General features: G+C 39.2%; 1 protein-coding gene across 7 annotated transcripts in view; it reads left to right on the top strand.

The window, feature by feature from the left end:
* Positions 1-27,582, top strand: part of USP54 (ubiquitin specific peptidase 54) — a 94,715-nt gene that overhangs the window by 37,261 nt on the left and 29,872 nt on the right. For all 7 annotated transcript variants that reach the window (XM_068139812.1, XM_068139808.1, XM_068139811.1 and 4 more), the window contains exons 2-7: positions 8,920-9,764; positions 12,294-12,386; positions 22,176-22,310; positions 24,560-24,673; positions 24,835-24,917; positions 27,117-27,222. In XM_068139812.1, coding sequence (XP_067995913.1) covers positions 9,618-9,764; positions 12,294-12,386; positions 22,176-22,310; positions 24,560-24,673; positions 24,835-24,917; positions 27,117-27,222 — 678 coding nt within the window. In that variant the 5' untranslated portion in view covers positions 8,920-9,617. The remainder of the gene's footprint in view (positions 1-8,919; positions 9,765-12,293; positions 12,387-22,175; positions 22,311-24,559; positions 24,674-24,834; positions 24,918-27,116; positions 27,223-27,582) is intronic.

Genomic DNA, 27,582 nt, shown 5'->3' with positions numbered 1-27,582 from the left:
GCTAATGGAGGTAGCTGCAAGTTCTGATACTCAAGGGCTCCTTTCCTATATTTGCAGGAATCATGATGTGATTTGGCCTGTATTTGATGTTTAGCTGTGAGCTCATGGATACTGTGCATTCATTCATCATTATTCTCTTCTTTAAAACACACACCCTGCAAAAGTACTACTTCATGAGATTTTTGGGGTGGGTTTGAGCTTCAGCTGAGGAGAGAGAATGTCCATGGCTATCAGCTCAGCCAGCAATGTCCCACAAGGCCAGGTCTGGTCTTAAGGTTTGGTCATGTCTATTTGCTTCCAATTTAAAAAGGAAGGAAAAAACCAAAACCAACTAATGAGCAAAACCCAAACCTCAGCAGCTTGCAGTGACAGTCTCTTCCTCTGTAATTTCCCTACTGACATTGATTGGATGTTTTCTTGTGGTGGAGTAGTTGTATAGAAAAGAAGAAATCTATTTTCCCTGCTCATCTCTTCCAGGTTGTTGGTGAGGTGTAGAGCATCATGGTATGTTTTCCCCAACCTGCTGGGTTTACTCTTTCCTTGAGCTATTAACTGATGTTGGATATGGGATGTTTTATTTCAGTAAGCTTTTTCCTGTGGTATGTGCATGTGTTTTTCCTACTCAAGTTCTGAAGTCTTCAGTGGGTTTTGTGAGGAGAATGATTCTGCTTACAAAGCCAAATGAAGCAAAAATTACTTTTCCCTGTTCTTGTTAATTATGCTTATTCCTCTAAAACTAAATAGTAATGATCTTAAGCAAATATCTCAACTTGGGTGTATGCATGTATGTGCATACTTGTGATTCTGCTGAAGTGTTATTTATAGCTATACAGCACAGATGACTGCCTAAAAAAAAAAAAAAAAAAGGAATGATCAGCATGCTGTGGATGCTGGATGCATGGTTCTATATTTTTATTTAAAAGTAGTTATCTATAATGTCCCACAGTGTACTCCTGCTTGTCAGTTTTAGAAAGGCAGGGGAAAATCGTGTAAGCATTTAATAATGGGACCCAGCATAGGCATCTTAAACTGCTGCTCATGCATTCTTTAGTTTCTCTGCCTATGCTTTGTTTGCACAAGTTTCTCTACAGTGCTTTAGTTCCACACCTTGGTTTCTTATTTGGCAAAAATATGAATGTTAAAAGCCATCTTGATGTGTAGTAATGGTGGTATAAACACAATATGGAGTGAATTAATAATTTGAGAATAAGTTATAACTATTATTTTAAGACCAAATAGCATTCTGAGCTAGGAGAAAAGAGGGAGCTTCTAGCTCCAGCTGTTGATCATGAGTGGTGTTCCCCAGGGCTGTGTGTTTGAGACAGTTCTCTTTAATATCACCATCAATTTATCTGAACAAGGGGATCGAGTGCACCCTCAGTAAATTTGCAGATGACACCAAGCTGGGAGGGTGTGTTGACCTGCTTGAGGGTAGGAAGGTTCTGCAGAGGGATCTGGACAAGCTGGATTGATGTGCCAAGACCAACTATGTGAGATTAGGCAAGTCCAAGTACAGAGTGCTAAACGTGGCTCACGATGGCCCTATGCAACACTACAGGCTTGGGGAAGAGTGGCTGGAAAGCTGCCCAGTAGGGAAAGAACTGGGGATGCTAACTGACAGCTGGTTGAACATGAGCCAACAATGTGCTTAGGTGGCCTAGGCGGCCAACAACATCCTGGCTTGTGTCAGGAATATTGTGACCAGCAGGACCAGAGAAGCAATTGTCCTCTTGTACATGGCACTGGTGAGGCCACGTCTAGAATACTGTGTTCACATTTGGGTCTCTCACTACAAGAGAGATCTTGAGGTGCTGGAGCAGGCCTAGAGAAGGGCAAGGAAGCTGGCAAAGGGTCTGGAGAATAGTTTTTATGAGGACTGGCTAGGGGAATTGGGGTTGTTTAGTCAGGAGAAAAGGAGGCTGAGAGGAGACCACCTTACTCTCTACAACTACTTGAAAGGAGGTTGTAGCAAGGTGGGTGTTTGATCTCTTCTCCCTAGTAACAGGTGGTAGATATGATGAGAAGCTTCAAGTTGCACCAGAGGACATCTAGATTGAGTAATAGAAGAAAGGTCTTCAGTGAAGGGGTTCTCAAACACTAGAATAAGCTCTCCAGTGAGGTGGTTGAATTCCTGTCCTTGGAGGTGTTTGAAGGACACAGACGTGATGCTAAGGGACTTAGTTTAGCACCAGACTTGGTCCAGTTCTTGCTTACCTGCTTTTTATTCTCTGTGGATGTGTACGCACTCGCACATTCGGTTGTTGCTGAAATCAAGGTATAATGAAACAGAGGGATTTGTTTCAGTAGCTAATGGCTATAAAATACAGAATTTTGGAATGAAAATGTTTCAAATACTGAATTAATCTTGTAGCTCCCCTTTGGAGAGCAGGATGAAGATTTGGAGCTAGCAGCAGAAGGCTGCCTGAGCATTAGATCCAAAGCAGAACTTTCCATTTCGCCATATGGTTTACAACTGCTCTGTGCCTATTTGTTGTGATTTTCTGTATTAGACAGGATTGATTATTGATGTTTAACTCCTTTTGAGCACTTGAGTAATATTTGGAGCTGCTGTGTTGTCTCTGTTTGTCTGAACTACATGAGTTTCATATGTAGCAGGATGAAAAGCTGGTTTTACTCCACCCTTCCTCCTTGCGAAATGTCCAGTGACAAGCCTAAGGATAAGTAGGGTGATTTTAAAATACAGGCTAGGGAGAATAAACTTAGATATTATGTAGAAAGTGATACAAAACCTTGGGATAAAAACGTTGGAAATCCAGGTGTATTAAGATACAGGCTTTTATTACCACGTGCAACAGCAGTCTTAAAGAGATGGGCAACCATGGAGATCTGAAGAGAGTGCAGATTGTTTTGAAACGGTTTGAATTCACTTCATGCTGGGAAGACTTTCTTAATTTTTTATCTAGTCCTTCCCTCTTCAACTCTCAAAGTTATTGAGATAACAGAAAGGGGGGCAACTGCTTTCCAAGGATTTTGGAAATAGGACACAAAGCTGTGGGGCTCATTTACCTACATTCCCTGTAACCTCCACAGCAAATGCATGTGCTGAGATCAGTGGTTATTAATACCATGTTTTGATATGAGTCAAAGTTTTATCTGGGGAGTGAAGTGTGTTTTGGCAATAAGCTGCACACAAAGTAAATCATGTGGTCATTGCATCTTTAGTTCTGACCTCATCTTGTCATTGTTTGTCTTAGAACAGAAGCCCTTTATTACTCAATTATCCCACATTGGGTCTGTACAGATTCTTCTCTAAAAAGATGTACATTCCTCCAGAAACTTCTAGATTGTCCTGCATGTTATTTTCAATCAGAAAAGGCTGCGATACATGGCTACCCTACTCCCTTTCTAGTGCTATGGCATAAGTGTCATCATTTTCCATTATTTTGAACAAAAGTCTACATGGTTTTAAGTTTGCACAGAAGACAGGTGTTTATCAGCTGATACCCTCCTTTCAAGAAAGGATGCAGAATGACTGGTAAGACTTTGTAATCGCAGAGAAGTACCCACAGGCAGTTAGGAGCCATAGAACCATAGAATGCATCAGATTGTAAGGGACCCTCGAGGGTCATCTTGTCCAGCCGCCAAGGAAGAAGCAGAGACATTCCCATTAAGCTCAAGCAGGTAAAGATTTCCAGCCCTCCACCATCACTAAACCGTACTCAGTTCAAAGCCAATGACTTTCTGCTGCTTTTTTACTTAGTAATGCTCTTTAAATAGATTTGACTGACTGTCAGGCTTAAATCAAATTATTCAGATTAGGTAAGTATTCACAAGATTTCATTACACTGCTTTGAAAGACAACCTGCTCTAGTTTTATAAAACCCACAAGCGTTTTGTATGAAGACGATGAACTGCTTGCTGCAAAGAAGAGCTTCATGCAGCATAAAGCTATACTTGAACCCAGCAGCTTGCAGAGTTTCACTGGGGTGTTTCTGCAGAACATGGTCTCCCCATGCCCCTTGTTGGGCTGAGCAGTTAACAGGAACACAGAATGGGGTTTGGTTTTGGTTTTCATGGCTTATTTGTTGGTTGGAAAAGTTAGTATAAGAACATATTCTTTCTTCATAAAAACTTGAGCAGGTTTCTCCCTCCAATCACTGTAGAAGCAGTAAGTTGTTTTACTAGTTCAGAAGTGCCAACGTTGCCACTTCATGGACCTATAATCCCAAGAAGTGATTTGGCCCATCATTTTCTTGCCTATACTTTAATCTGGGGGTTGGTAGGCTTTACTATCAGCAGTGGTAGTGACCAAAATTACTGCAGTTTTAGTCAAGGGTATGTGTTAACTCTGTTTGCTTGTCATTCTGTCTAGTGCCTTCAGTCTTGGTTTCCATTATTTCAAGGTGGTCTCTCAGAAATGGTCTTTGTGGTGACTTCTGGGAAACCTGTAGTGTTTGCCAGAGGCTTGCCATACCTTTACTCTCTAATGAAGTACATCTGTGGACTTGGGGAATACAGTTTATAATCAACACACCAAGATGATTTTGATGGTCTTTGCTAGAAACTTTTAGCCTGATACTTAAGTAATGACTTTTGCATCTCTAGGTGGAAACATTTCTGTAGTGTCTGAAAGATCATTTATTGTACCGTACGCAAACTCAGTTTTCTAAAGGGTTCTGGGAAGTTACCCTAAGGTCTCTGATTCTCACAGCTTTGTCACAACTTCACAGACTAGGAATTGTTAAAAATAATAAAATAAGGGAGACCAGTAGGAGTTTCTCATGTGCATCAATGGTACTGTCAGTTCCTGGTTCCTCCTGGCTGGCACAGGCAATTAAGTTGTTCCTTTAAGAGGAAGACAGACAAATGTGGTAATCTTGACAGCAAAAGCATCACATTCCAGCATAGCAACCATGATTGAGAACATGCATGCATAAAGCAGTTCACTTTTTTCTTCATCCAGCCTCATAGTTACTTAGTAATAGGAACTTTTTTGGTCTGTTTTATTTCATCACCTTCAAGATTAAACTTAGACTGACCTGCAAAGTTGCCTATCCTTTGGCATGTGTACACTGTAAATTAAGGTCTTAACATTGATAGCTCTTCAATTAAATATAATCTATGCAGAAATTAGCAAATGCTTTTGTCATTTCAACTACATGGAGAAAGTATGTTCTCAAGCCTTTAGTTGTGTTGTGATTTGAAAGTTTCTTCAGAAACAGGAGTTGTGAAAACAAAAGTCTTGTCTAACAGTGTGAGAGAGGAGTGTTAGTGGCTATTTTTTTCCCTTTAGAATGGCAGTGACAGTGGTTTGTCACCAGAGAAGGAGGGATGTTACTTGAGATGTTAAGTGATTGGTTTAGCAAGTCAATGTGAGAATGAACAGGAACTCCTCTCTGCTGTATGTGTTGTAAAGTGTTGTGTTTTGCAGTCCCGATGAGAGACTTGAGTTTCTTTACGCCTGTGCTGAATTGCGGCCAGCCTTGCTCTGAGATTGTATGGCTGTATTGCTGGAAATGCGATGGCAGTGGTGTCCTGTGCCGTTCTCTTGTCTGTTGAGCTTCTCTCGTTGCTGGGAGACTTCCCTCCTTCCCAAAGAAAGTTGTTGCCAAACAGCATGAGTTCAAATTAATATCTAGAACGTTGAATTTCCTTCTTTTTTTTTTTTTGTCACATATTTGTTTCTGATTTTATTATAACATTTGCAGAACACTATTCTAAGACTCTGCAACTTTTCAACGATATAGTTAAAATCACACTGGCTTGATTAATTTTGTGCCTTAAATCAGTGAATAGTGTTCTTAATCTGATAAAGAAAATTCAAGGACCTTAAAAGTTTTTAGGTTTTCTGCCTGAGTTCATTGTGTCTCTGAGATAATTTTTTGAGTAACGAACCAAGAACATAATTTATGCATTTGCATCTGGCATTCTGCCACATTTTGTTCATATTTCTGTATTAGTAAAATTTCTAGCAATGAGAATCCTGCCTCTTTTCTGTAAGAACAGCTTTCTTACATCTGACAATACCTTATTTTTTAAACTTCATGCCAAGATGTAGCTACAGCTTTTGAATGTGTCATCTAGGTTGGGATTTTGTGAGTTCATGGTCTGTCTTTTTTTTCCCCCCTCTTTTTGGTTCTTCCTCATTGTGTTTTGCTCTCTTTTGTTTTTGGTGGTGTCTTTGTTTGTTTGAGGTTGGTTTGTTTGGGTTTTAGCCAAGAGATATGTGGAGCTGCAGTAGTTGTTGCCTAATGTTACATGCCATGGAAGCCTGGGAAACTCCACCTGCAGATCCGTTGTAGGGCTTTTCCTTGTACTGTTGAAGCTGTTGGATTGTATGTGTTCTTAATATGTCAACAATCTTTCTCAAAAGCTTTAATCAGAAACAATATATGAAAACGTTTTTTTGTCACTGAACTGTGTCATTCTCTGAAGCTTGTGGCATATATCGTCAGGGTGTTACTGTGATTCAGTTTCACCAAGTAAATTTTTTTTTTCTTGAGTTCTGTAGTTGGGACCTGCAAGCAACGCTGTGTCAGGGAGAAGTAGCATGTTTGAAGAGCACCTTCATCTGCTGACAGGCTTGTGTAGCAGTGGCTTTCCTATTCCTTTACAGTTCACTGCTCTTTTGTTAGCAATTGTATGTTGAGTGTTTAAAGTATGGGAGGCTTAGCTTTTTTTTCTACCGATGGCTCATCATCGGTGATGTAAAGAAAACAAGGTATTTTAATGATGATGGTTGTTTTTCACAGGTGGTGTTTTTTTTCTGCTTGCTCTTTGTTACCTTTTTACTGGTAGAGCAGAAGCTAGTGAGTCTGTAAATGTCTGTTCAAACAGTGCCTTACATATATTTCAGGTAAATTAGAACTCCATTTTGTAGCTGCTATTTATCATCGGTAAGTTTTTAGAGGCTGTCAAAGTGTGAAGCTGCTGTTTATCTCCAGAGGTCTAGGTTTTTCAAAGCTGGGTGGTTACCAGCTTTAGTGTGTTCTGCTTGTTCCTAGCTCTTTAAAGGCCATATAGGCAAATAAGCAAACTGAACTTAATCTTGTGAGCAATCACAGCAAACCTGTGGTGGGAAGAAGTCAGTTCTGCTAAGCCTGTGCAGGTAGTTACTCGAAGAGTCAGTGACCAGCTTGCAAGAGTCTTACTACAATAATAGGCTACGAAATTCTAACCTGATTCTGCTTCCAAGATCATAAAAATTAATAGAAAAATGTATTAACTTTGTCCTAGCAGAGACAGCTTGGCTCAGTGAGCACTGGAGCTTTGTTAATGCATTCTGAGAGCAGAATCTGGTTTTGAACTTGGTCTGCTGAATGGGAGGTGCTCACAGCTGTGCTTCTTGGACGTGTTTTTGGTTGTATTTCCATCTTTCTGGAGGTGCTGTGGAAAGGACAAGGCCCGCAGCTCAGGGATTTTTGTGAGTTAGCATGGAGCCTGCTTGCCTCAGCTCAATTCTGTGCAGTGTTCTCTGAGGCACTGGCTTAGTCTCTGCACCTATTACAAGTGGTGCTGACTTACAGAGATCCTTAAATTATTGTTTGAAACTGAATTACCTCACACAGCATGGTTGGCTCATGGTTCATTAAAGGATTGAGCCGAGGCTGAAGTTGCTTTGAAATGACTCCTGTTATATGTTCAGTGCTCAGGAATGTTGTGTGACAGGCACAGTAATGGTCTGTGTCTGCAAGCACATCTGAAATTTGTGCATGGCACATTGACAACCATGAAGAATATTCATCTGTATATAGGTATTTGCCTGCCTTACAGCAGTGCTAAGACTTCATTAGTATTTGTAGAATTAGTTTAGTAGAAGCACAAATGAAAATTACTAGAGGGGAATGGGTTAGGTTACTGTAACACATTCAGAGATGTTGAGGAAGTTCTTTATGTGTTTTGACAGGGGAAAAAAAAATCTTTGTGTAGAAGGCAAAAAATGTGTCTTCACAGATAGCCAGGATACCTTTGCATGGAATTATTAGATAATTTTCACTGGTGTGCAAACTCTGTGTCTCTTTCATAGCGATTTTATGCTGCAGTTGCGATTTTTGTACGTATTTTTGTACCTGTGGAATAGAGTCATCTTGCTTATACCAGGCATAATAGGTCCATTCAGTTGTTAGAAATTGTGTATCAATATGGTGTAATTCTAAATGTCATTGGAAGTGTCCCTGTAAAATATTGTATAGTTGTCTATAAGGCAAATGCAGATGGATTGCAATTGTAAAAACTTGAAAAATATTTTGCCACAAGTCTTACTATATCTGTTTCTAGGAATTTCTTGAATCAAATTCTTTTCTTCATTTCCTGTGAGATGAGGGAAAAAGAACTTGGGGTGGAAAGAGCAGTTTCTGCTGAAGGATTCTTCTGGCTTCTTCAGAACATCAGTGTCTTTTGGAAGACGTGGTATGGCCCATATATCTAGATTTAAGGAACATTTTTTAGAGATACACACAGTTTCTCCTTGAGAAAAATCTCTTTTGCTCTGCAGAGCTGTGGGCTGTGGAGTCAAGGGAAAACTTTGTCTTCTAAAGCCTTTGAAGTTCAGTGCAAATCACAGTTCAAGGGTGGACAGTGTGGTAGTGTATATTCACAGAATCATAAATCCTCATAGTGCTATTTGAATGACTAAGAAAACATAAATTTAACACTTGAAGATTGTGCAGGATATGTATGGAATTCAAATGAATATTGTGGGGTTTTTTTTTAAATCTAAATTCCTTCTTAACCCTTCCAACATACTCCAGACCTCTTGTGCTTGCATACTTCTCTTGTAATTCTCTGTTCTTTTCCATGTTATTTTATTTTTTGGGTGGAGGAAGCTTTATATTTTTGCTTTGTCTCAGAAGATTCAGTGTATTGTGGGAGGTGAGGCAACACTGGTCTTGGCAGAACACCACAAAACCAAGAGAGTAATTAAATGACGCAAGCCTTTGATTATTTTTCTCTCTCAAGCTTTCTGGCACGGCTGGCCATTCTGATTGCAAAAGGAGGATCAGGAGAAGAAACTTCCAAAGATCGCACATAGAAACAGAACTACTACACTGGAGACTTTTTGCTACCTGAAAGCTCTTTGTTCTCAAGTCCTGGAGTTTCTTCTTTTTCCCCTCTGAGGATAAGGTCTCTTTAATCACCAAAGATGCAACTGAATGGGAGCTGAGAAGGTTTTGTTTTGTTTTTTTTCTACTCCCCTACTAATTGGATTTTCCTCGTCTTCTTCAGGAGGATTATAAAAGGATTAGAGAATCTGGAGGGGTTGGGGTTTGTTTTATTTTTTTTTCATCTTGATTTTTGGGACCTCCTTGATTTGCTGTTTGTTCCCTGAAGTAACTGCCTGTTTGGTAAAGGGAGAAGCAACAGAACAGATAAACTTGCATAATGAAGTATTCCTTTCCTTCGCAAACTTTGTACGTGTCTGCTTGCAAAAGAGGTTTTTGTGTATGTAAGCATCAGATGAGGAATAGCATCCTGGGCTGTATTTAAAAGAAGCAAACTCTTGTGTCCTGATGAAGGCATAAATTCTGTTCAGACTATAATTTAAAGAAGACAAGATACTGTTCCAGTTTTCGATTTCGGTTGAAGAAAGGAAGATTCTGTTCAAGTCAAATACTCTGCCAGCTTAAACCTGCGTATTGCACAGCTGAAACTAGAAGATGTCTTGGAAAAGAAATTACTTTTCTGTGGGTCGGGGGAATGTACAGGGCATGTTTACTCCACGAAATACAACCTCAATAGCACCCAGTAAAGGTCTCAGCAATGAACCAGGACAGAACAGTTGCTTCCTGAATAGTGCTCTACAGGTAAGAGTACATAATGAAAAAATGTTTTTCTTTTTTTGTCCTGTATGTATTGTTGTATTTTCATAGGCTTAACTGTGCAATAAATACAGCCAGGCTTGACAACATATTGTTTGTGGGCTTATATAGAATAAAGCTGTATTTGGAAATGCAGATTAGCTGAATTGCAGAGCAGCATTTTTTAATTTTCAGATTGTCATGGTGAAATCAACATTTTCCGTAGTCATCAGTTGTCGCACATGAATCTCTTGTGTAAACTTGTAATATGTCAACTAAACTTGAAAATATATGTAGAAAAACTGTTTTAAACCTACAGAATATTGCATAGCTTGCATTATGTCTACTCCTTGAAAGTAAATGTAATGTTTTTGTTGAACAAGCTCAGGGTTTGATAATACCTATACAAGATCATTTTTATGTAGTCAAGTTTTCTTTCTAACTGCTGCTTTGTAACTTAGTTTAGATGATCTAGAATAACCTTTTCTGATGTCAAATTTAGTGCAGGGGTATGTCTGCTACAGAAGTATTGTCACCATCTAGATGTTTTGAATATCTGACATTTGAAATTCAGGCCTTCCGGCAGCAGGGTTTAAAATCCTTTCTCCACGTTACTTTCCATCCCTTCATGTGACGTATCTGTGTAGCACAGGCTGTCATTGTGGGGGTTTTTAGGTTTTCAAGTAACTTCAGACTTCAGGATGCCCCCTCTGATGCAAACAAACACCACTGACCCTCAGTAGGCACAGGACTAGGTACGAAGAGAACTTTCAGTAAAAGTGGAGTTTCCAGTGATGTACTATATTAATTGCTTCTGTGAAGTTGTTATGTGTAATCACCAGTTGCCTCCCAATACCGAGTGACTAAACCTAGGTCAAAACTAAGTAGAGCCTAGCACCAGCTGCATGCCATACTTGAAGACGAAAGGACATGACCTAGCTTTTAGTCTTTACATGGTTTTCTTCTAAAGCTCAAGAGAGACAGGATACCACAGTTATTTACAGTCAAAGCTGAATTTAAAGTCAAAGAAGATGGTAGTAATTTCTTAAAATCTGTATTTTGGGGACTTTTAATTTTTTTTTAACGTTGAGTGTTAGCCTTAGAGCCTCTTGAATGCTTGTTGCTTCCGATTCTTAAGTATTTCTAAAAACATTCAAGAAACTGCAGAGGCAATTACACTGAAAAATGAAACTTACTTCTGAATGTATTTCTTTTGTGAAGTCTTCACTAGTCCTTCAGGAATGTTGTGTGTAATTGGTTGACTCCAAGGATTCTGTTGCATCCCAGAACCTTAAACGTAGAGAGATTTTGAGTATAAACAAAGCTGTGGCAATTCTGACATTTTGTAACACTTTAAAGATTAAATATTCAATAAATGCTAAAAATACAGTTTTAGGTAACACTTGTGTGCTGTGGTTTAGTTAACTAATTGTTCTAGCTGGAAACATCTTGAAACTAGCACTTGGAAAATTGAGTTGTGCTGAATTTATTTTCTAGCCAGTTGCTCTCGACATAGTAATAAGAAATAAGAAGTTTGGTTCCTCTCTTTATGTTAATAAAGCATTTAGCCAGTCAGATGCCAGCCTTGACCTTGTTGCTCTCTCCGGAACCTGGCAGGACTTGATTTAGGTCAGGGGCCCCTTCACTGCAAGCTTCTGCCTCCTGAAAGGCTGGTGGCTCCAAGGCATACAAGAAAGTTAGTTGAAGCTGAAATAGCTGTCACTGACCACATTTATATATGAACAACTGACTGTGCAACACCTCAGAGATTTATATTTTACAGAAATGAACTTAGATAATTGCCCAAGATTGCAGAGATGTTCTTGTAAAACTCAAGAATAAAACCTGTTACCTCTCACTGTTGCTGGCAGAACATAAAATAGCTTGCTTACTTTTCTGCAATGTGACCATACACGGTCACATGCCTATCATGAGGGAACAGTGTATCTGCCCACTCAGGTTAGAAATCTGGCAGTAATCATGGCTTGTAAATACAGTTACTAATGATAATATTTGGCATAAAGACTTTCAGTAGTTTATCGCTTTCACTTGCATGAAGCTGTTAATGTGTATGCTGTTGGTGCCTCATTTTTTCCCACCATTTGGGTTTTCTGCTTAGAAAAAGGAGGTGGGAGAATGGACAAATTTTGGCCCCAGCAATCCATGGGGTGGCTTTGGCAGCTCTGCTCAGCCTTGCTGAGTGGCTGTACAGTGGCTGGCTGTAATGCCAGCCCAGAGAAGCAGCCCCAGAGCAAGTGCTGTCTACGTTGCCACTGCCACATAAACAAGCTTTCTGATCTAAAAGCAGGTGGCAAGAAATTCAGAGGGGTGTCCTACTGTAAATTAATGAATGTAAATGCTACAGCTGAGGAAGAAAGAGGAAAATGTCAAATTGTGGTTGGATAAAAGGCATCTTTTCTTTAGGAGAGATGTTTGCTGACATAAGTGTGCTCTTGGAATTATTTAATGTGTGATTTTAATGAGAGCTTTATGCATTCTTCTATAAAACTAGCTGTGTTCCTCCTTGTGTTTCAGGTTCTGTGGCACCTGGACATTTTTCGCCGCAGTTTCCGTCAAATTACAACGCACAAATGTATGGGTGATTCTTGCATCTTCTGTGCTCTTAAGGTAAATAGTGGTGGTTTTTTTCTTATTGAACAGAAATACTGCTACTGTTTGGTTAATATGTGCCATCAAACATGCCTGACAATTTGTGAGGACAAAGGTAAATCTCAGATACTGGCCCAAGGTGCACACAGTACTGTTTTAAGAATGTGTTTAAGTCAAAAAATTGTGAAATTACTGTAGATCATTGTGAGCCTTCATGTTGTTTGAAAGATTAGTTCAGCCTACATCTAGTAACTTATTTTTTTTCTAATTGATAATTTGGCTTCTAAGTATGTATACAGTTGGTACGCTCTTCAGAAGTTGGCTTTCATTCAGAGACACTTTAAATGTCAGCATGGGGAAGGCCATTTAGCTTTAAGCCGTTGTGTTCAAAACTGTTGATTATGTAAGACTAAAAGGCATTTCCTACTGTAAATATTGATGTCTGCATTAAATGGCTCAGCTCTTTCTGATCTATGTTTTAAAAAATACCAGTTCTGTTTGTAAATGCAGATGCGACAACTGACACAAATGGTGCCTGGGTATTACGATCTAGATGCTAGCTCTGATTCCAAATACTGTTATGTACTTACATAAAATGAGCAATCCTACATCTACATTTGTAGGATTTGTCTACTTGTTTTTAGAACTGAGTTTTGCTGCTACAAACCCACGGTTTCCCCTAACCTTGTTGGAGAAATAAATCTGATGCAAACACAATGATAATAACTGCTTAATCTTCCAGAACAGTGATTTTTCTTGCGGAAACTTGGACTGAGACATTTTGTGTAATCACAAACGAGTTGTAAATCCAATTAAGTATATCTATCCATTATAGAAAAGACAGACAAGAAAGCAAAATAGTGCAAGGTTTAAATTAAGATCATCTGATGTTCACAGGGAATGTAGTATAATAACTGTCTTGCTACTCTTAAGTGACTTTTCAGGTGTCCTGGTAGAAACAGGTTTGAAATTAATTATTTAGTGGGTTTTTGAATTGTTGTTGAGTGGTTTTCCTTACGCAAAGAAATTTCAAAGTGGAGACTATTAAGGCATATAAGGAGATAAGTATTTCCTTCTGAAGGGAGATTTGTCTCAAGGCATGTCTGTTGAAGTGATGAGACAAGATGATATTTACAGCAGTATCGTCAGGGGAGGATACAGCAATTGGTTAGAAGCAAGATAGCACATGTGAAGTGAGAAATGCAGCTATCCAGACAAAGAGAAGCTGAAGTATTAAATATATCCCCTTCCTTATAGGGAAATGGCACGGCTTAGGCAAAATTTGGTTTGAGTTCATTTAGTTCAGTAGGATAAATAATTTGAAGCTAGTTCTTGGATTATACCCTTCCGGTATTGCCAAGTGATTGTGGGCATTCTTTGGTAGCTGAGGTCAGAAAGAAAAGGGTTTAAGAAATTAAGAAGGTAGCTTTTGCTGTTCTGAGTTTTAACCTCAGGGCAGGATATGGTAAGGAAATAACAGGAGATAGACCTGTCATTTGAATGAAAGTAGACTGGAGTCGGGAAGAGTTGAGAAGCTTCATGTAAAACTAATCGTTAAAAGTCTTTTTCTGAATAAGAGTATGGAAAAAGGGAAGTGGGGGGAAAGATGTGACAGGAAAAAGGGGAAGATGAACCTTTGTGGAACTGATACTGGAAGATGACCTCTGGACAAAGATGCATCTGAATTAGAGTGAGAGTGAGTGAGAGGGGTGAGCACTACAGTAAGACTGGAAGATGACACTGTATCTGAAATATTGGTATTAAAAGCAGGCATTGGGTTGAAAAGTGTTTAATTTTGTTGATAAAATCCTTGCTTTTGATATGCAGTATGCTATTATAAACTGGGAAGTGACAGGTAGAGTGGCAGAATTTGCAAATTACATGCTTGCAGCCATACATTTCTTTTTTAAAATAAGCAGACTTTGAAAAAAAAATTGCTGCTTTCTCTTACTGCTTCCAGATATCTGCAGGGATTTTTTTGGTTGTTTCCTGTCTCAAATTCTTAACCCAATGCCATGCTTAGTCAGAAGGAGTTACAACCCTTAGTTTCCAAGAAAGTTGTAATTTTGGATGAGAAGCTCAGCATGAGCCACCAGTATGCACTTGCAGCCCAGAAAGCCAATCATATGCTGGGCTGCATCAAGAGAAGTGTGGCCAGCAGGTCAAGGGAGGTGATTCTCCCTCTCTAGTCCACTCTGGTGAGACCCCACCTGGAGTACTGCATCCAGTTCTGGAGCCCCTATTACAAGACAGATACGGACATGCTGGAACGTGTCCAGAGAAGGGCCACAAGGATGATCAGAGGGACTGAGTGCCTCTCCTATGAAGACAGACTAAGAGAGTTGGGCCTATTCAGTGTGGAGAAGAGAAGGCTCTGAGGAGACCTTATTGCAGCCTTCCACTATCTTAAGGGGGCCTACAAGAAAGATGGTGAGGGACTTTTTGGGCTGTCATGTAATGATAGGACTAGGGGAAATGGAATGAAACTAGAAATGGATAGATTCAGATTGGATGTTTTGAAGAAATTCTTCCCCACGAGGGTGGTGAGACACTGGAACAGGTTGCCCAGTATGGTGGTGGAGGTCACATTGCTGGAGGCTGTTAAGGCCAGGCTGGATGTGGCTGTGAGCAACCTGATCGAGTGTGAGGTGTCCTTGCCCATGGCAGGGGTGTTGGAACTAGATGGCTAGTACTTTTGCACATTTCAGAAAACTTGTTTCTGGTTATGTGCAGAATTCCTATAGCTCACAAAACTGAGTGTACAATGAGAAACTCATAAGAAATGTGTAAAGAAATATATGGACAATTATTTCTGAACATGGACAGTAACCAGTACTTTACAAAGTTAATAAATGGGTTCCAGCTGGTTTGAATCCAAACCAAAATGTTAGTGTCTTTATCTACAATCTGTTCCTCATGGGAAAGTTCAGTGTGTTCTACCCAAGGCTGCTCCAGAACCTTCAGAAGGTTTACAGACATTGATTATAAAACTATACAAAAGGAAAAGATACTTAGAAATTTGTGCTCTAGAAGTTACAGAACTGTTTTACTAGTAGTTCCCTTATGTTCATAAAACAATTCTTCTCTTTTTTCCCTTTTTTTCTTTTTTGGGTTATGTTGTGGCAAGCTTCCACCTTTATTATATACATAAATATTTGAGAATTTCCTCTCTTTTTGATGTGACCAACTCAAATGATATAAAACTTAGTGACAAAGGGTATTGCATAACTCTTAAGAGAAATTCAGGGTACAAACCTTCCCACACCCTGCAAAAAGACTCAAATACGAGAAACATAGGTTGTCTTGATTGCATGCAACTGAGAAGGGCAGGATGCTAAGTGATGAAAGTATGCAGAAGGTATAGCCTCAAACCGTGGAGATGGTCACAGTGATCTGCATGAACCCCTTAAACCGGCAGTAGAGAGCATGGAGGGGCTGGGGCGAAAAGCTGTCTGCGGTATTTACTTGTTCTTTGCTGCCCTCTGCATCAGTATTTTCAGACTGCACCTTTTTTGCCTCCTGTAAAAGCCTGGTTGGCACTATGGTACTACATGGGTGTTTCTGTAAGACAGATGGGGTAGCATGCCTAATATGCACCTAATACACAAACATCACCGAGATCAGGTTTCATGTTCTGGTGCAGCAGGATCATCCTTTTCCTTCCATGCTTATCTCTTCCCGTGCTCCAGGCCTTCTGTCTGCTTTGGAAGCCTTTAGCTGTTGTCCTGCCAGGGTAAAGCCAGCTTAGCCTCCGGGTCTTGGACACCATCTTTTTATTTTTGCATTAGGCTTTGCTAAGATGAGGGAGAAGATATGGCTCGATCCAGTGGGAACACAAGAATTTGGAGCTCTATACCTTGTGAAAGTCTTCCATTAGGGTCTGGGGAGAAGTAATTAGCATATATTATTAGGTGGTTCTGCCCAAAATACCTGTCCAAACCAATCAAGATGGATGCAGGACATGTCTGCTCTTCTCCAAAGCATGCTGGCATGTTCAGATTCCATCATGGGCTGGCAAAGGGGCAATACGTGGGAGGAAGAGTTTAGGTTGTCCCCCTTTTGCTTCAGGTTCCCTTCACAGGTTACCTGATAGTTCCTGTGTTTGGCAGAGCAGGTTCATGTTCTTCCCCCTACTTTGAACTGTTGCTCTAAAGGTGCCATTCTCTTCCCATTGACTTCAGAGGAAGGTAGTCTTCACTGAGCTAAATTTAGCCTTTGAATATATCCAAAGTAGTTGTAATTTTTCCATGCTTTCTTGGCTTTTTTGCAACTGTTTCTAGGGAGTCCAACATCATGCAGAGCATTTACTGTAAATGCTCTGCTAGCTCTATAAATACTATTTGTAATTTCAAATTACTTTTTATATAGTGAGGGATGGTAGGGCAGTGATGTCATATTTGGTATCAAATCACATGTTATTTTTGTACCATGTTAGAGATATCTGTTACACAAATTCATGAGGTGATTTTAAAAATTGCTGTGCTACCTGTTTATGTGACTACAAAATGAACCTTGAAATCATTCCAGATAGATTATTTTGAATGAACCTTATTTTGAATCAATATCTATAAAAAGATGAGGAAGAGCTGCAGACTGTGCTGGAATTCCAAGCACTGCTCCTTAAGATGTGGCCTTAAGTGGGCTTTTCTGAGTACACAAGCTGTCCTTACCACTATGTGGTTTGCCTGCTATAACTCTGGAACAGCTTTTTAATTTATTATTAATGGTCTACTGTGTTCAGTTTTATTGTCTTTTTTGTAGAGCATGACTTTACTTTGGTGTTTGTTTATCACAGCTGGAAGAGGGAAGGAAGGGGGAAATCCGTCCACTGTACTGAGCATGCCACAGAGAGTTTTGTTCTTCCAGGGATTGTACTGGGACCTCCATAGAGCTAGTATATAGGACAGTGTTTTTTGTAGTGCTCTATTGGTTGATAAATTCAAAAGAGATGATCTTTTCTGTAATACAATTATGAAACAAAAGTAGAAAGAATGTGCATTTGCTGTGTAAAAATTAAGTTTTCTAAGGTGAAAACTGAGAGCGATAGGGTATTGGAGTGCTTTAAAGTGGAATGACCATAGTTGGTAGTCTTGCCTATTAGCCATTTGATTGAAGTAAAGGCATTTGTTATGGAAAGTTTATCTGGTTGAAACGGTAATAGGAATAAGAAGTTGGTTGCAAAGATTTCATCCTCTTGTTTTGTGCTTTTTTTCCAAATCAGCGTAGTATTTCAGAGTAAAGTGGTAGTAAAAAATATATTAAAGTAACTTGTTTTGCCCTTTTTTCAGTTAGTACTTATAGTTAACTGTCTGTCAAGTCAAATATCAGCAAGTATGGTTTCCTGAGTTATTAAACTGTTAATTGAAGCTTCCAAGTAATTACAGCCTATTTAGATTCTTATCAAGTAGTTAATATATTGTCATCTAGTTGACGTGGGCACTTTGAGGTGGGCTTCTTTTCCTGACTTTCCCTAAACAAAACTTGTGTAAAGTATATTTTTATTTGCAATTGGTAGTAGCCAGGGTTACCTAAGTTGACAAGCCATCTTGGGGATGTTGTGTTAATGTTTAGGGTACAGTGCAAGACAAAAGAAAAGAATAATGGAAATCTAGGTTGGTTGTTACCAGATTTCAAAGACACAAAACCATAGAGCTAGAATTATTTCCACCCTTGAAGGTGAATGTAAAATGAGAAAATGTGGGGAAGAAATGTGAGCTGATGGAAATACTGTGAGTGGAGGCTAGTGTGGTTGGATGGGAGAAGAGTTATTTTAGTGGCTAAAATTTTTATTGAAACAGGTGGTAGTGCATCAGGAGAAGAATGTGACATTTTGGATGAGACATTAGGTACAGTAGGCAAGAAGAAAAGCCCAGTGAATGGAATCGAGTAGGAAGGTCATGCTATTGAAATGGAAAGTTTATTTAAAAAAAAAACAAAAAAAAAAAAACCAACTGAAAAAGCCCTGAACAAACAAAAAAACCTGACATCAAAAATAATATTGATATGTTGAGCAGTGAGGGAAGGATGGGGACTGGCCATGTTAATATTTGCAGCTTTTCTTAAAGGCAGAAACTGTTAATGTAGGGAATACCAAAAGTGCTGGTGGGAAAGAGTTTTGTTCTTTGAAAGAAATACCACAGTGCTAGAGCTACAGCAATATCCCCATCCAGGAGGAACTTCTGCACCGTGCTGGAAGAGAATAATTAGTTTTCAGAAAGCTGCCAAGGACACAACTCAAATTTATAGTGCATGGACACTAATCTGATTCAGTAGCTGTTGCCAGTTGTCTTCAACCAAATGGCATTCTTAAGCCAGTCGGCTTCTGCATGCCTGATTATGAAGTCCCATGTGTGTGTGTATCAAGTGTGGGGTTTGTTTCATCAGTGTAGTTAGATACACCATGCAGATGTCAATTTTACCCCAAATAAACTGAATACTTCTTTCCTAGGGGAAAAATGGATTCCATTCATAGGTAAGCTTAGGAGAAGTGTTGGTTAGAGGAGTGTACAGGGAGATGGATTGAGAGCTGGCTGAATGACAGAGCTCAGAGGGTTGTGATAATGGTGCAGGATCTTGTTGGATGCCTGTGGCTATTGACGGTCCTCAGGGGTCATTACTGAGCCAGTCTTGTTTGACACATTCATCAATGACCTGGTTGAAGGAACAGTGTACTCTTAGCAAGTTTGATGATAATACAAAACTGGAAGTAGTGGCTGACACACCAGCAGGATGTGCTGCCATTCAGTGACACCTGGACAGGCTGAAGAGTTGGACAGAAGTGGACCTCATGAAGTTCAACAAGTGCAAGTATGGAGTCCTGCATCTGGGGAGGAATAACCCCATGTGCCGGTACAGGTTAGGAGTTGAACTGATGAAAAGCAGCTCTGCAGAAGGGAGTACTGGTGGACAATAGGTTCACTATGACCCAGCAATGTGCCCTTGTGGCCAAGAAGGCCAGTGGTACTCTGAAATGCATTAAGCCAGCAGGTAGAGGAAGCTTCTCTTCCACCTCTACTCTGCCGTGGTGAGGCAACACCTGGAGCATTGTGTCCAGTTCTGGGCTGCCCAGTTCAAGAGAGACAGGAAACTAATGGAGAGAGTCCAACAGAAAGCTGTGAAGGTAATTAGGGGACTGGAACATCTCTGTTATGAGGAGAGGCTGAGAGACCTGGGGCTCTTTAGCCTGGAGAAGACTGAGAGGGTGTCTTAACAATGCATATAAATATCCAAGGGGTGGAGGTCATGAGGATGGGGCTGGGCTCTTTTCAGTGGTGGCCAGTGATAGGATAAGGGACAACAGGCACAAACTATAACATGGGTGGTTTCACTTGAACCTAACAAGGAGAAACTTGAGAGTTCCAGAGCCCTGAAACAGGCTGCCCAGGCAGGTTGTGGATTCTCCTTCTGTGGAGTGTTTCCACCTGGACATGCTACATGATCTAGGCATAGCTGCAGTAGCAGCAGGGGTTGGACTGGATGATCTCCAGAGGTCCCTTCCAGCCCCTACCATTTTTGATTCTGAGAAATCCCTTGCTCATGCTGTTCTCTGTCTTGGGTCCTAGACTTACCAGCATGTGAAGATTAAGTCATCAGTGCCTCTAATTCAGTACTAGTTGTTGCTCAGCTGTTCTTAAGCTAATAGATGGATTTCATAACGTTTTTGTTCTACATCCTTGATTTTTAGCCCCTGAAAACTAGTGAAATATGAGAAACTTCCCTTGTTCATTAAGCTTTTAGGAGTGTCTTCACACTGTTGCTGATGCTAGGGATATGTTTATTTGTATTGGCGTGTAGTTGTTGAGAGAAATCATCAGTGGAGTGAATAAGGAGGTTTTCACTGTCTTCAAATTTGAGTGAAGACGTTTTTGAAAGAGAACAAAGTTTTAATGTTTCATGTGTAAAGTTCTCATTAAGTTCCAGAAGCACTTGGAGAAAAGGTGTCATGAAAACTCCTGTGGCAGAATCAGTAGGGCTTTCCTGGTCTGTCCCAGCCAGCTTTCAGACCTGTACAGAGAACAAGTATGCTAGGGCAAGACCTGAAATTAAGGAGAGAGATCTGACTTAGATAACTTGGTGATGAAACTGCAGGAAGTGCCACACCTGTCCATCTAAAGCCGAGAGACAAGAAAGTCCTGTTCTGACAGCAAAGAACCCATCTCAAAAAATAAGGAAAAGGGGAAACCACTGTCACACCCCTCAGAAAATCTCTAACCCCCTGAAACTCCCACCCCAAGAAACCCTGATCAAAATGCAATTAAAAACTAAATCCTCCTGTGTTCAAAGTGCTTTAGATTGCATTTAAGATGCTTTTGGGACTTCCTACAAACACTGTGTTTTATTGTGCTCTAAACTGCACTGTGCAATGATAAGAGATTTGATCTTTATTAGACTAAGATGCACAATTACTAGTTTTAAGACATTTTTTCCTTGTAATTAAAAGTAAGCCTATACCACTGTATCCTGTACCATTACAAATTTTAGGAATCATTCATCTGTATAATATTGGGATGTACTATTCCTTGTTCTTACATATTGGCAATCTTTACAGAATTCTTTGATGTTAGAGAATTATTTATGTTCAGTGGTTGTGGTCACAGATTTCACAGTTTTCTGCTGTTTATGTTTAATTAAAGTTTTTTGTTTTTAATCATGAAAGCAGTAATTATGATTGAAAGAATTGTGACAAGTAGTTGCTTAGGATCATCAGGATCAGTTTTTCCCTACTGAATCTCTTTATGTTAACTAGTAGGCAAGTTATGGGTAAAACTGAAGAATACTGTTTCGTTAAACATGGAAGTTTAAATAAGGTGTTTAGTTTGCTTGCTTGCTTCTGCTTTTACCTAGTTTGGAACCTGTATGGATTCTCTCCTCCCCACCCAGGTGTGTGGAGCCATTTCAGTGCTCTTGTTGAAGTAAACCAGGTCCTGTCCATCAGCTCCCTTCAATGAAGTTCTATGCCAGTCACTAGGCGAGTGCCTAGGTTCCAGATCCGTGAAGTAAGATTCACGATAACAGGAATAAATACATTCCTAAGGCAGAGTCATGAATATTTTCAAGTGCTCTTAAATTATTTAACACAAACTGCTGAAGCAGGATGGAACTGGTTCTCTGCCATTTTTTTTTTTTTTGAGGTTGCCTCAAATGAGAAAAAGTACTAATGAAAGGTGAAACTTGCTCTAAGAGTGACAGAAATGGGAATGAAGGTTAAGTACAGAGACTTTGTCATTTTTTCTAGTTTATGTGTGCTTATATATGTCAAAGGTAATTCAGGAGAGGTATTATCTGTAATTCATGAGGTGTGAAAGCTACTGCCTCACAACCATCTCTTCATTGCCACTTTTCCTCCTAATTATTTGATACTCTTATAAAGGCATTATTAGAAGAGCTGTTGGTATCCCCACACTGGGCCTTCACCCATGAATGAGCACCAAAATAAAAATACCAAAATAAAAACAGCAATAGAGAGAGATTAGCATTTTATATCTGTATTAGATGACACACCAACACTGTAAGTGTGCCAGAAATGTCAGGGGCAAGGAGGCTGGTTTGCTGGCTATGCAGTGGCAGTGATTGCTGTGCACCCTTTCAGCTTCCTCAAAGCAGTTGAGATTGCACAGCTTGTCAAACCTTGTGCTAGTTTGCCCGCTCTATTCCTGATGAGGAACAACTGAAATAATTAGAGAAATGTATATCAGTGTGGGATATCAATGTACTGTTTGATCAGAATGAGGTAAATGTTTATTTGTTTTCACATAAGTAATGTTTTGAAAGTACAGTAACTTAACTGTCATTGTGTTTTCTCACTAGGGTATCTTCAACCAGTTTCAATGCAGCAGTGAGAAGGTTCTGCCTTCTGATGCCCTGCGTACTGCTCTTGCAAAGACATTTCAGGATGAACAACGCTTCCAGCTGGGCATCATGGATGATGCTGCTGAATGTTTTGTGAGTATAACTGAAAGATGGTTTGACAAGCGTAGATGCAAACCCACAGTACGCAATTTTTTCATTTATTCCCCACCCTCCTCCCTGGATTCCAGAAGACCTTGCATGTGTGGCCTCAAAAAATCCACAGAGAGATCCCCCAAGCTTGAAGTGATCCAGTGGGCAACTTAGTGTTTGGTTTAAGAGTAATGGCTAATGCTTCTGAAATAAAAACTTTGGTGTTACCCATTTTTGCAGTTACATTTGAGGATATAGTGCTTGCAATCTCAAGTGTGTTTTGAATGTGGAAAAAAAAAGGCACTGCAGGAATGATGCAGAATTCTAGAGTTAAGGCTCACCTCAAAAGGGTGAAATGATGCTTTGTTTGCCAGTTATTTTGAAACTATTTTCATAACCTCTAGCTAAGCAAAAGTAAAAATAAATAAACCAAACACAGTTGTTTAATGTTTATAATTTGGGGTAAACAACAGTAAAATGGATCATCTCCAAATATTTCTGTGCTGTCTTTGTAATCCATCTGGCTATTTTCTTTCAGTCTGGTTATCCCACCAGTGTAGTTAGGAGACAACTTTTACACAAATCTTGCATCCCTAGGTTTATCTTTCTATCTTTCTACTTTCTTTTTGTACTCAAGCACTCGGCATCCTTTATGTTAAGATTTCATTCTTAGCTGATTTTTTTCTTTTCTTTCTTTAGTCTCAAAAATTACATTAACTTAATGAGAAGGTGTTTTTGTCTTGCTGACCTATTGCTGCTCCCCTTTTTGGAAGTAATGGTGTCCATAGGGTGGCCTGAATCTGTTCATCTCCTACTTGGTTGTTAACAAAGATGTTCATTCTGAACTAAAATCCTAACATACTGGATTTGCTACTGCAAAGTTAAACATCTTTCAGTTAAAGCACTTACCTGAGTGGAGTCCTACCTAATTTGACATTTGTACTGTAAGAGATGATAGAAATGGGATAAATGCATATAGGTGTTGCAGTTTTTCTCATAAACTAAGTGGACTGATAATGGGCATATGAAAACCCCAAATATCCTGTGTTTATAAACCACTAATATAGTTAAATAGTATAGTTTAACAAACTCACTTAAAATGGGAGTAGATCATGCCATTAAAGCCTCAAAGTGAAATAAATTACAGCATCCTACACAGAAGCCCCTTGAGCACAGTTGTGTCAAATTTTCATATGCAGTTCATCACTTGGACAGAGCTCTGTGCAGTTGAACATTGGAACTTTTGATTTAGTTTCTTTGAGAAAGCTAATATGAGTACTGCTGTGGGAGTTCCCACAAGCAGGTTTGTTAGGTTAACCATACTGGCATAAGGACATTTAAAAGGAGTACAAGTTCCCCTTTGAAGTTAAGCTTTAAGGCGAAGATAATTCCATAGCTTTTCACTTAAACCTGTTCAGCTTTAAGAGTGGAAATTGAATTTAAATGGCAGAAGAACTTCGATTGTGAAATTCAAAGGAAATTATACAGGGTCAGAGCTTTTTTTGTGTAATGATTAATATTGACCTGCTTATTGCAGACCTATAAACCATCCAGGCAGCTTATAGTGATAGTGAAGAGTGTGCTGCTGGAAGAGGTGTCCCTGAACATCTGGCACCCCCAGGTTAATGTTAATGACAGTGGGAGGAGTGGAGGTCTTAAGAAAAGTGTACATGGGAACTTAAAAAGAGATGCAATTGTGTGATGGTATTATATCTAGAAAACATTCAGTGCTTTTGCTTCATGTGGAATTTAGTCTGGTTATTAATTTATTAGTCCTCCTTTTTGTAGCATATGTATGTATATGCATATGAATGTAGCATATTTGCTGTATTTCAAAGACCTTGTTGAGCACAGGAATTGATTCAGATTGTGTTGTGTTAATGAGAAGTTAGTGGTAACCCAGTGATTTTAAAACTGCAGAGGCTCTGCTTGCTACATTTGGTCAATTCCATTGATGCTTGGGAACTGGACAGAATAATCACTGACAGCATCTTCATCTGTTCTCGTAAATAAAGTAAATGGTTACCTGGCATAGCATTTCATGTCAGGAATGGTAGCCATTTTCTTTCCTATCAAAGAATATCAACTTGTTTTCTAAGCAAATTTAAAATAAAATACAGGTCCCTTCCATCTCTGTGAATAATGCTGATAACATTCATGCATCTGACATAGTTTTGTGATTGCTACTTGAACTTTTGTCTATGTTGAAAACGATGCCATACTTTTTTGCCTTTTCTTCCCTTTTCTACTAGGAAAACCTGCTAATGCGAATTCACTTCCACATTGCAGATGAGACAAAGGAAGATATTTGCACTGCACCACATTGTGTTTCCCATCAGAAGTTTGCAATGACCTTGTTTGAACAGGTGAGGTAATGCTACATGCTTTATGCAAATCACCAGTTCTTAGGATTCAAATTTTCATTCTGAAGATATGCATTGCCATAGTAAAGAAAGATACAGCAGAAGTGTTGCTGTGGAAATACCTGTTTAATCTTCTTGTTGTATTATGTTTTCTTTCTCCTCAGTGTGTTTGTACTAGCTGTGGTGCTACCTCTGACCCCTTACCTTTCATCCAGATGGTACATTATATTTCCACAACCTCACTCTGGTGAGTTCAGATTTTTACAGGAAAGGGAATATTTTGGGTGTTTTTTCTTTTCTTTTTGCATATTGGTATTGCAGTTTGATCTTTACCTTCACAAGGTTAAATGACCAGAACACAGTTTATTCAAACTTGGTGGATCTTTGATAACTATGATAAAGAACATGAGGATTCAGTGGAGCAGAAGATAGCCATTTAGGTACAAATCAGTGTGTCTACTTGTTTACAGTTCTGAATCTGACAACTGTAGCAGCAAGTACTCGTAGATGTGAAAGGTCATATGTGAGCAAGTGAGTTAAGATGCAAGATAAGAAAAAAACAAAAGTAATTTATGCTGGAAAGGACATTTGGACATTTGCTACATCATCCTGTTCAATGCCTGGCTGACTTCAAAGCCAGATCAGACTAATTGGGATTTTGTGCAGCTGAGTTTTGAAAATGTGCAAAGCCAGAGATTCCATGACTTCTCTTTCTGCATCTTTTACCTCTTGCCCTTTTTCTGTTCTCTTCTGCAAAGAGTCTGGTGTATGTTTGGCTTCTCCACCAATTTTCTGTGATGTTGCTTCTCAGCCATTCAGTGCCCAGCCGGTACTGCTGCACTGAGTGTGCTCTGCCCAATATGTAGAACTTTACTGAGTTTCATTTGGTTACTGTCAGCTTATTCCTGCAAACTTTCAAGATCTTTCTGGATGGCAGCACTTCCTTTCTGCATATTAACTGCTCCATCCAGTTTGGTGTCATCTATAATCCTGATATGGATATATTCTGATTGATCATCAAGGTAGTTAAGAAAAAATGTTAAATAGCATCAGCTCCAGTGTTATCACCTGAGGAACACAACTTTTAACTGACAGCTAGTTATGTTTTGGTCCTCCGAGCCTGAATGTCCAGCTAGGTTTTTTTGTCCACATTGTTTTGTACATGTGTGGTCTGGACTTCCCGGTTTGGCCATAAGGACACTGTAGATGACTTGGAAACCTTGGTAGAGACCAAATGATATTCATTGCTCTTGCCTTCTCAACAGAGCCCACCATTTTGTGATAGATAACTTTGTCCTTCATATGTCTGGCGATGATTTCAAAGGGATTTGTTCTGGCATTGCCTTAGCTTCTGGAGTGAGGCTGACAAGCATACAGTTCTTCAATACACTTTCATGGATGGATATAGCTCTTGCTTTTTCTATTTATTGGAGAATTCCTTTGGTTACCATGACCCCTTGTTAAAGGAGACTGTACACAGAGCAATAGCTGCAGCTTTGTAGTAGGTTGTTTGAATTAATGCTAAAGGAGACAAGTCCTCTCATCTTTTAGTAGGTGGCTGCTCAGTTAAAAGCTGCTTCAGTCTGATTGAGGCTGTTATTTCCTTCTGTCCTGAAATTTTGATTTGGATGAAATCTTAACTTTGTATTTTTGTCCTGCACATGAGACATGTAGTTACAGAACCCCAAAAAGATTGTATTGAAAATTGTTATTAACTGTTCTCATGCAGATCTCTGTTCAAAGTTACCACTTTACTGGTGGATCAGTATTCCTGTTCCATCAGGTGCAGTTTTTCTTTACGTTACCAGCAGATACTGTATATCACAATATTTGCTAGAAAAACAGGAAAATAATTATGGAAGTAGTATTCAGAGTTTTATATTAAATATCTCAATAAATCCTAAGTCACGTGTAATTTTAAAAATAGAACTAAACAGTGATAGATTTCTTTACCTCATAAACCACTTTAAGCTTGAGGATTCTTTGAGCACTAGTATTCTTGTGTACTTGCTGTTCTCTCTCTTACAACTTGTGACAAGGAAGTCAACTGGTTACCAGGCTATTTTTTGTCCACAGTTTTATTATTAAGGATGTGCTTCACCATGGTACTAGTGTTGTGGTTACTGAAAAGCATTTTGAAGCAAATACTCATTTTTAAATCAAGTAATTATCAAAATGGTGAAGCTTGCTTTTAAGATGTAAATTTTAAGCCAAACTACAAACTTTCTCTTTTAAGTTTGTTTTCTTTATGGGGTATTAAAATGGAAGATGTAGTAATTCACACTTAATGATGTGATTTTTCTGCTCTACAATATTAAATATGAAGTGTTACATGTTTTAAGATTTTTGACTTTTACAAATAAAACTTCAGTGAAACATTTCATGTGGCTTTGTATTTTTGTTTGAGCATTAAACTTTTGTTTTCCGTGCTTTCTCTATACCGAAGCAATCAAGCTATTTGCATGCTGGAGAGACGAGAGAAACCCACTCCAGATATGTTTGGAGAACTACTACAGAATGCCAGCACTATGGGAGATCTGCGAAACTGTCCCGTTAGTATCCTTTGTCTTCCTTTCATGGGGGAACAGCACAAAAGAGGTTTAGTAGATTACCCTGATGTGTACTTTAACCTCAGGTATTTTTCAAGGTTTAGCTCATGGTAACAATAAAAAGGATAGTTATGAGAGGTTTTTCAATTTTGGATTCAGTGCCTCTCAGTTACTCAAGGAAGGGAAAAACTACTGATGTTCAGTGTTTCTTTGGTTGGACACAAGTAATGAGAACAGAAATAGATCTAATTTTTGGATGGAAACCAAAAATTAATGTTTTGGAGTTAGAAACCATGGAAAAAGCTAACTCGGGAGAGTAAATTGGAAATGCTTATATAGTTTCCAGGGAATGGCCACGTAATC

This window comes from Melanerpes formicivorus, unplaced genomic scaffold, assembly GCF_026170545.1.
Source record: "Melanerpes formicivorus ecotype bairdi unplaced genomic scaffold, bMelFor1.0.p_v2 SCAF_6, whole genome shotgun sequence".
NCBI lineage: Eukaryota > Metazoa > Chordata > Aves > Piciformes > Picidae > Melanerpes > Melanerpes formicivorus.
Note: the sequence above shows the minus strand (reverse complement) of the source record. Positions and strands in the feature narration are given on the sequence as shown.